Genomic DNA, 9,744 nt, shown 5'->3' on the forward strand with positions numbered 1-9,744 from the left:
GACTGGGGTAATCGGGATGGGTGTGTCAGAGGCAATGAGATTGGCACAGGATAGAGCACGGTTTAGGGCTGTTGTACATAGGGTCGCTATGAGTCACAAACGACTCGGTGGCACATAGCAACAACAACATGCAAATAAAATTTTGCTGACGTTTATTCCAGAAAGGCTAGAACAGTACCTTAGCAGAGAACTGCCTGAAGTTAAACTGGATTTCATAGAGGCTGTACCACCAAGGATATCATTGCTGATGACAGATGGATCTTTTGGTCATTATGAGTTGTACTCAACATCACCTAACAACAGCAACAACAATAATAGTGTATACGTATGCGTGTGTGTTTGCACACACTTGTATATGTATATGTGTGCATGCATGTGTGTATTTGTGTGTGTATTTATATACCCACATGTGCACATTTGTATGTATGTGTGTGTATACGTGCACACTGAGTAGTGGAGATAGGGGTATGTGTTTTCAGATTGAGGAGTGTGGCAGGGAATCCTGTGTAGGCTGAGGAGTGAGAGGGAAGGCAAGGAATGAGTGGGGAGTGGTGGACCTATCTCATAGGTAGGGCTGTGTGGGGAGTGGTAGTCTTGTCTCATAGGTAGAGCTGTGTGGGGAGTGGTGGACCTGTCTCATAGGTAGGGCTGTGTGGGGAGTGGTGGACCTGTCTCATAGGTAGAGCTGTGTGGGGAGTGGTGGTCCTGTCTCGTACGTAGTGGTGTGTGGGGAGTGTGGATCTATCTTGTAGGTAGGAATATGTGGGGAATGGTGTATCTGTCTTGCAGGCAAGGGTATGTGGTGAGGGGTGGATGTAGTTCTTAGGTAGGGGTAAGTGAGGAGTAAGTGCTTGCTGCCGAGGGTCAAGGACTGCAGTATTCAATACGGATTGAAGCTCAACATCAAGAAGACAAAGATTCTCACTACTGGGCTGATAGGCAGCATCATGATAGAGTGTAAGGAGATTGAGATTGTTAAAAGCTTCAGTTTGCTTGTCTCCACACTCAACACTCTTCGTACCAGCAGCCAGGAAATTAAAAGACTAATTGTATTAGGAAAATCTGCTGTCAAAGACCTCTCCAAAGTACTGAAGAGCAACGATGTCAGTCTGGAGACTAAGGTGCTCCTGATCCAGGCCATGGTTTTTGCAATTACTTGCTATTCACCAGAAAGCTGGACAATGACTAGGGAGGATAGAAGGAGAATTGATGCCTTTGAGCTGTGGTGCTGGAGAAGAGTACTGAATATACCATGGACTGCTAGAGGAACAAGCAAGTTCATCCTGGAGAGGGTGAAGCCAGGCTGCTCCTTGGAGGCAAGGATTCTGAAGCTTCATCTGACATAGTTTGGACATGTTGCAAGGCAGGATAAGTCCTGGGAGAGGGACGTTATGCTTGGAAGTGTGGAGGGACAGTACAGGAGAGGAAGACCCTTGATAGGTTAAAGGGGGTAGGTGTGTCAGAGACGGATTGACACAGGATATAGCAGGTTTAGGGATGTTGTACATAGGGTTGCTATGAGTCGCAGGTGACGCAACGGCACATAACAACAAGGGGTAAGTGGAATGTGGTGGACTGTCTCATGACCCATTCTGGTTTTCATGCAGAGCTCTGCACTCAGGATGGCTGTTCTAATACCACCTGCCCTGAAGACTTGGTGCTTTGGCCCTGTGCCCCCTGCCCTCTGACCTGTGAGGATGTGTCCAGTCAAGGCTCATGCCCTCTTGACCAGCCGTGCAGCCCAGGTGAGGCCCAGCCAGGAGCCACAGTGGTGGGGATGTGATGTGGTCAGGTGCTCAAGACAGGTCTGTTACTCTGCATTTCTTCAGGCTGCTGGTGCTCTGAGGGACAGGTGTTGGGCAGCGAGGGGCGCTGTGTGTGGCCCCAGCACTGCCCTTGCTTGGTGGATGGTGTCCACTACTGGGCTGGCCAACACATAGAGGCCAACTGTCAGCACTGCATCTGCCAAGATGGGCGGCCCCAGAACTGCCAGCCCAGCCAGGACTGCAGTGGTAAGCCCTCCTGCCCATCCCCAGGGAGACCAGCCCATATTGGATAACTCGTCTGGGAACTCTTTTTTAGGTTTTAGGTCATCAGTCTGAGAAGGGGGCACTACACGAGGGTGACCTCAGCACTTTATCTTTGACCCTTCCTTAGTGAACTGTGGCTGGTCAGCCTGGTCCACCTGGGCCAGGTGCCTGGGTCCCTGTGGGAGCCACAGTGTCCAGTGGTCTTTCAGGAGCCCCACCAACCCCCAACACTCTGGCAGAGGTAGCCAGTGCCGAGGTATCCACCGCAAGGCTCGCAGGTACCGCCCCCACCTGAGAAGATTCACCCCTGGGGATTATGCAGGGACCATTGCCACCTATGGGAGCCAGCCCTAACCCCATACCTGCAGAGATCTGACCCTTAGTCCTTGGGGCCTGTAGGGACCTGACCCACATCCCCAGGCCTTCAGAGACCTGACTCTCACTCCCAAACTTGTAGGGACCCAGCCCTTACTACCCAGGGCCTGGAGGGACCTGACCCTTAACCTCAGGCTTACAGGGTCCTGACTCTTAACTCCAGGCCTGCAGGGACCTGACCCTCACTTTCAGGCCTGCAGGGATCTGACCCTCACTGCTGGGGGCCTGTAGGGACCTTACCCTCACCTCCAGTACTGAAGTGACCAGACTCTCATCCAGTCCTCATGCAGCCCATAGGTAGAAGTCTTTTGGGGCTTTCGCCTCCACCATGCCTGACACCCAGCACATCTGAGGACTCTATCTTTTTGTTTCTTGCTTCTAAGCCCAAATGTCAGGTGGCTTAATGGTAAGGAATTGCATTGCCTATACAGATACACGGTTCAAACCCACCAGCTGCTGTGCAGGAGAAACATGAGCCTTCTCCTCCTGTGTGATTTACTACCTCTGACACCCACTCGAGGATCAGCTGTGGGTCACTTCTGACTCGACAGTACACAACAAGCGCAAACATAGGGAGCTCTGGTGGTGCAGTCTGTAAAGTGTGTAGGAACCCACCAGCTGCTCCTAGGGAGAAAGGTGGGCCACCAGCCTGCTGTAGGGTCATCTCTGAACTGGTTTTGACTCAAGAGCTTTTGAGAGGTTCTTTTAGGTTGTTGGGTTCTCATTAAGAAACCCAAATGTGGGTGAGAGTGGGTAGGGAAAGCCCATAGGTGCAGTGATAGTGGCAGCGAGGAGGCCAAGCACAGGGCAGGTGCGGTCCTTGACCTGTGTGCTGGGTACTTGTGATGCCCATGGGGGCCACCTAGGCTGCTGGGTTGGGGCCACTGATCGGGGGTTTGCCCATCACCTGTCTTCACTGCTCAGGGGCCAAGAGTAGGGTGGGTTACAGGTGATTGATTCTCCATAAACCCTGGACATGGGCATGGTAGGAGGAGAAGCCTTCTCACCAGGCCACTCTTCCCAGATGCCAGACGGAGCCATGTGGGGTGTGTGAATGGCAGGGCCGGACTTTCCGTGTAGGGCAACGATGGCGCCGGGGCCTTTGTGAGGTGTGCCAGTGCTTATACAATGGCACCATGGGCTGTTCCCTCTACTGCCCACTGGGCGGCTGCCCCCAGGTAAGGGGCTGTGGGTGGTGGTGTGACGTGGGCTGCAGGGTCATCTGAGGCTCAGGACACAGCATTTACACTTCACTCCTGTACCCACAGGGCTGGGTGCTGGTTGAGGGGGTGGGATCCAGGTGCTGCCACTGTGTGCTCATGCTGCCTGGTGAGTGGATCTGGGGGTGGCAGGGGTACCCAAAGGAAGGAGGATGTGCCACTGAGAGGGGCCAGGGTGGGCGCACTGAGTCTCTCTGACTGACACCTTGGATTCGGGCTCAAGGAAGGCTGGCCCTCAGGTGCTGTGTCCTCTGCTTTTGCTGGGCCTTCCCGTTCGCCTCTAATGGTGGAGACGCTTTGATATGAGTTTCTCAGGAGCATGTGTTCTGCGATGTTGGTTTTAAAATGAACAGAACAAAGACTTAAAAAAGGAATCACTTAGTGGCCTAGATTCACATCTTTGGCCCCTTGTCCCCTTGGCTTAGGTGAAGACAGACCAACATATAGACTGTTGTTAATCAAGGAAGAGAATGGAGGATTCCCTTCCCCATGTGGTCTACCCACAGCCTTGTGGATGTGCTCTGTTAATCCCACAGGCAGGGATGAGGGGTACAGCTGCCGGGGGTGCCCTTAAGGTGGTTTCAGACGGGGAGTTTTGTTCTCTAGCTTTCCCATCAACCTGAATATCCCAACTTATGACTGGGGAGGAGAGCCCTTTCTTAACTGCCTGCCAGTTGTTGCCAGTCTTTCTCCACTGAAGTCATGGGACAAGAAGTGCTCCAATGAGCGAGTGAGCCCATCTGTGTTCCTCCACACAGGGGGGAAACAGACGGCACCCCCTCCGGCCACTCTGGCTTCTGCTCCTCCTCCTAGCCCGCAGATGAGACCCTCTCTGGCCATATACCTTCTGCCTCCACCAGGAGGTAAAGAAAGGACAGGTTGCTGGAAGTGGGGTGGGGATAGAGGAAGTTGCCCAACCCAGGAGGAGAGGTATCCTTCAGGAGGACACCAGACACCTGTGGCTGGCCTCTCGCCTGTGCTCTTGGGCTCTCCTCCTCCTGTTCGGGGTCTCTGTCAGCTGTGTGGGGCCGAGTCCCTAATTAACGCCCTTGCTCCTGGCTGTTCATCCTGGCCCAATCCAGTTGCCTTTATGCCCCTAGATTCCTGCTACTCTCCCCTGGTCCTGACTGGACGCCCCCAGGGTGTCCTGCAAGTACTGTCCCAGCAGTTGGAGCTTGCAGCCCAGGCCACCTTCCTGGGTGTTTCCTCCGAGGGAAGCCCTGAGGGGAACCAGGCTGGTCTGCACATCCTACCCCGCTCCCTACAACTGGACCTACAGCAGCCCCGGAACCTCACGGGTCAGTGTGGGCTTTGGGGGTTGGTGGGGGCCGTGCTGCCTCTTGGGGTGACTCTGCCTTCCTTCCAGGTGTGCTGGTGCAGGGGGTGGAGGTCGCAGCTGAAGTCTCTCTGCAGTTCAGTGCCGATGGCCTCCACTGGCTCGAGGACCGGGAAGTCCTGGGTGGCCTGCTGTTCCGGCTGCAGGTACAGGGCTGCCCCTTGGTGAGGGCTGTGGGAAGGCTACTGTGTGCCTGGGATTTGCACTGCACCTGGGCAGCAACCAGAGCCAGGCCTCACCCAGTCTGCAGGAACCAGAGCCTTGGTGGCTGGTGGTGACAGCAGTCCGAACTGGCGGTGTGGGGGCCTGTTGGGGCTGGTGTGTGTGGGACGGGGTGGGGGAAGCTGAAGAGTGACACTCTCACGCCCCTCAGGCCTATCCTGAGAGCGGGGACAGGCAAAGCCCTGCCAAGTGGATCTTCAGCCGGATGGTGCAAGCGCGCCACGTGCGGGTGCAGCTCAGGGACCCTCAGCCGGGGGTCTCTGTGCTCTTGCAGCTTCTGGGCTGTGAGCCAGGTCCGAGTAGGGAAGCGATAAGGCGGGGCTGCGGTGGTCCTGGGCAGGCTAGAGCTAGGAATGGGCAGAAGGGGGATATTGTGGTGCGACTAGGGGGTCTCCTGGTGGGGTTAGGGGTCCTGTGAGCCACACAGAGGCGGGTCTGGGGGGTCCTAGGCGGCCTAGAGTAGGAATGGACAGAAGGGGGTGTGTCTTGGTGGGACTAGGGAGTCTCACAGGGCTGGGGTGTGGGCGGGGCTAGGGGGCTGTGCACTAGGTAGAGACTGGGGGTGGTTTCTGGCAGGGACTAGAGCTAGGAAGGGCGGAGCTGGGGGCCTTTGGGTGGAGCTGAGTGGGGTCAGGCTGGTGTGTGTGTGTGTGTGTGTGTGTGTGTGTGTGTGTAGTGGGTCTAGGGGGCAGGCAGGGCTGGGCTGGGTGGAGTTGGAGGGACTAGGACCAGCTGGGTAGGAGCCATCAGAGTCTGGTTCTGCCCCAGAGTCCTCATCAGGAGCTGGGCCCCGCTGTGACAGTGGTGAGTGTGTCCCAAAAGGGGCTGAGTGCGATGGCGCGGAGGACTGCGTGGGCGATTTGGACAAAGAGCGCTGTGAGCCTGCGCAGAACAGCGCTGGCAGGTGCGGGCGCACCCATCTGAGCTAAGGGAGGGGATGTGAGGTCCTCCTTCACCCCGGGTGGTGTCTTGGCCTTTGTGGACACCCAGACTGTGTCCAGGGTTTAAAAGCTCAGGGTCTCTCTGGCCCTGGGCCAGTGGTGCAGCTGCACCTGAAGACTGTTGGATCTGAGGATTATCAGGCCCCATCTACCAAGGCAGTGTTCTGAGAAACAGACCCAGAAGTCTGTGCTCATTCCAGTAACCCTGGGAATCCTCTCCTGAATGAACATCCTTAAGAACACTGACCATCTGCCCAGTGGGGTGCTGAAACTAAGGGAGATCCTGGGCTCCAGTGGTTCTGTTTCTTTCCAGGCTGCATCCCACAACAGGGACCTCAGGGCCCCCCTTCACTCAGCCTGGGGAAATGAGTGGACATGGGGTACCTTGGCCCGAGGAGGTGAGTGGACACAGGGTCTGCTGGCCTGAGGAGGTGGCAGACATGGGACAAGCCTTGCCTGGGATGTCTGGGAGTCAAGGCCTGAATCTTTCTGCATGCGATCATGTTGACAGACATGGGTGGTGGGGTCTCTGAGTGGCTTCCTGAAGGGATGGGCTAGGTGTGAAGGGTAAGCGGGAGAAGACAGAATGAATGAAGGGCCTGGTACTGAGTCCTGATTGTGTGTTACTGAATGTGTGACTGTGTGAGCAAATGAGTGGAGTGTGTGTGTGTGTGTGTGAGAGAGAGAGAGAGAGAGAGTGAGTGAATGAACAGATATGCACATGAGTGTGCTAATGTGTAAGATACAAGTGTATGTGTTTGAGTGATAATGTGTGTCTTTGTGAATGAGTTTGGCTGTGTGTTATTGTATAAATAAATGCTAATGTTAGAGTGTGTGAATCTGAGTGTGCACGCGCGGATGCACACACATGCTTGTGTTAGTGTGTGAAAGTAATTGGGGTGTACTGGTTGTTGCTGTTGTTACATGCCGTGAAGTAGACTATACCTTATAGCAACCCTGTGAACTGTGGCTCTGAATCTTGCCCTATCTTGAGTCAATCTCTCTGACACACCTCCTCCATTGCCACAGTTATTGTGTCAGTCCATCTCATCCAGGGTGTGCGGGTGTATGTTAATATGGAAGTATCTGAGTGTTTGTATGTTGTTGTTATGTGCTGTCGAGTCGTTTGCGACTCATAGCAACCCTATGTACAACAGCCCTAAACTCTGCTCTGTCCCATGCCAATTGCACTGTCTCCAGTACACCCATTCTGATTACCCCAGTCACTGAATCAATCCACCTCATAGAGGGCCTTCCTCTCCTGCACTGTTCCTCCATCCTCCCAAGCATGATGTCCCTCTCCAAGGACCGGTCCCTCCTTACAGCATATCCAAATTATGTCAGACAAAGTCCCAGAATCCTTGCCTCCAAGGAGCAGCCTGGTTTAACCCTCTCAAGGATGAACCTGTTTATTTTCTTAGCAGTCCAGTGTTTGTGTATGTGTGTTAATGTGATTCTCTCTGTATGTCCGAATGAGTGCTTGTGAATGTGTTACTGTGAGAGTGTGAGAGAATGATTTTATGTGTTGTGTGAGTGTGAGAGGATGAGTGTGGCAGTTGTGTCAGTGTGTGTGTGGTTGTGTGTGTGGTGATGTGTGTCTGCATGTGTGTATGTGAGAGTGTGCTGATGTGTGTGTGCATGTGTGTGTGTGTGAGTGCGGATGTGTGTGTGCATGTGTGTCTATGTGTGTGAGTGCTGGCATGTGAGCATGTGTGTCTATGTGTGAGAGTGCTGGTGTGTGTCTGTAGGTGTGTATGTGTGTATGGTTGTGTGTGTTTGCATGTGTGCATTATAAATGTGGCATGTGTATATGTGTGTGTGTGGTTGTACGTGTCTGAATGTGTGCAAGTGTGTATATGTGTGAGTGTGGTCATGAGTCTGCATGTGTACATGTTTGTATATGTGTGAGTTTGCTGTGTGAATGTTTGTGTGTGTTTGCATGTGTATATGTGTGAGTGTGGTGATGTGTGTGCATGTGTGTGAGTGTGGTGATGGTTGTGAGTGTGGTGATGTGTGTCTGCATGTGTGTATATGTGTGAATGTGGTGATGTGTGTGCATGTGTGTGAGTGTGGTGGTGTGTTTGTATGTGTGTGCATCTGTATTAGTGTGTCTGGGTGAGCAGATGTGTTTGTGTGTGTAAATGTGAGCATTTAGTGTCACAGTGTGTGTGCTTGTGTATATGTGTATTTCTGGAGGTGTGTGTCTGTATTTGTGTGCACCAGTATGAGAGTGTGAATGCGGTAGTATGACCGTGTGAGTCTGAATCGGAATGTGTGTGTGCTATGTGAGAATGTTGTGTGGAGTGTGTGTGTGTAGAAGTGAGTGTGTGTGCACTTGTGTGTGTGAGCAAGTTAGTGTGAGGCTGTGTGATTTTGTTAGTGTGAAAGTGAACCTGAGTGAATGGAGTCTTTGTATAGTGCACGGAAGTTTGTGTCTGAGGGTGTATTTGCATGTGTGAGACTTCAGGTCAGGGCCAGCGCTGCCCTGGGTTAGGGTGGGGCAAATGGATAAGAGGGAGGAACAGAAGGTAAGCTGGAGGGATGGACCTGCATGGGGATACTCTGGGCTGAGCCCACCACGCCCTCACAGGGTCCTGCAGAGATCAAAGTGTGGCAGACCCAGAGAGGGTCCTCAGAACCTTCTGCAGGTATGTCTGAGCTGGCTCCAGGCTTCCTCCCCAAGTCACCAGCCCGAGCTTCTGCCCACCTGTCCTGGGATCTCTGCAAGATGAGGGACAGCCTCCAGGAAGAAATCAGAAATCATCTTTTATGGGAGGTGACCCCATAGACTTCGCTTGTCCCCTGCACTCACAGAGACAGAACCAGTGGGTCCTCTCCCAGCCTCTAGGATGCCTCACCAGCTTTCTGGAGAGTCCATGACACTGCTGGCCACCACCTCCACATCCCAGCATGAGATCAGGACTTCGAGGCCTGGAATGGCATCTGTGACGGGGCACTACCCCCATGAAAGGACTGAAGAAGCCCCCACTGGTAGGATCTCATGGCCTTGTACCTGCACAGCTTGCCTGACCTCAACCCTACCTCTGTGAGGGCAACTACTGGGGCTCCCTTAGAACAGGGGCATGTGAGGGGTGCTTACAGATCAGGAAGGAGAACCTTACAGACTTAGAGGTGATCCCGAGTCCCTTACAAACCATGGGCATGTAGGGGTCCCTAACAGACCAGGGCAGCCCTAAGGGTCAGCTTACACAGGGAGCAGCTCCTAGGGTTTGGTTATTGGTGGGAACAGGTCAGGCTCCCGGAGTGAGAAAGGTCTCTATATGCAGTGGGTGCCCACAGGCCTGAGAGTGTGCCCAGGGCCCTTTCTGGCCCAGTGCAGTCTAGGGCAGGAGGACTGCAAGGTGCTGGGCTGTGTGAAGCTGGAGCAGCTGTGTGATGGGCAGGAGGACTGTCTAGATGGCTCTGACACTGTGGTGAGCAAGACAGGCGTCTACTGTTGCTGGGACTCTGGAGAGTCTTGGGCTCGGAGGGTCCCTGGACACCATTTCTGGCCTTATATGGATGGTCTGAAGAGACCTCAGGTGTCACGAAGTAAGAAGAAAGAGTTGTTAAAACAACGAGAGAGAGAGAGAGAGTCAGTCTGTGTGTGTGTGTGTGTG

At 53.7% G+C, this 9,744-nt stretch overlaps 1 protein-coding gene across 1 annotated transcript in view; it reads left to right on the forward strand.

Annotated features, from left to right (window-relative positions):
- Positions 1–9,744, forward strand: part of SSPO (SCO-spondin) — a 54,777-nt gene that overhangs the window by 19,482 nt on the left and 25,551 nt on the right. Inside the window, exons 37-48 of the mRNA XM_006887284.1 lie at positions 1,608–1,745; positions 1,830–2,012; positions 2,158–2,308; positions 3,430–3,583; positions 3,674–3,734; positions 4,384–4,488; positions 4,726–4,923; positions 4,992–5,125; positions 5,335–5,482; positions 5,952–6,087; positions 6,438–6,522; positions 9,460–9,676. Coding sequence (XP_006887346.1) covers positions 1,608–1,745; positions 1,830–2,012; positions 2,158–2,308; positions 3,430–3,583; positions 3,674–3,734; positions 4,384–4,488; positions 4,726–4,923; positions 4,992–5,125; positions 5,335–5,482; positions 5,952–6,087; positions 6,438–6,522; positions 9,460–9,676 — 1,710 coding nt within the window. The remainder of the gene's footprint in view (positions 1–1,607; positions 1,746–1,829; positions 2,013–2,157; positions 2,309–3,429; positions 3,584–3,673; positions 3,735–4,383; positions 4,489–4,725; positions 4,924–4,991; positions 5,126–5,334; positions 5,483–5,951; positions 6,088–6,437; positions 6,523–9,459; positions 9,677–9,744) is intronic.

This window comes from Elephantulus edwardii, unplaced genomic scaffold (assembly GCF_000299155.1).
Source record: "Elephantulus edwardii isolate Elephantulus edwardi_28Jun2011 unplaced genomic scaffold, EleEdw1.0 scaffold00055, whole genome shotgun sequence".
NCBI lineage: Eukaryota > Metazoa > Chordata > Mammalia > Macroscelidea > Macroscelididae > Elephantulus > Elephantulus edwardii.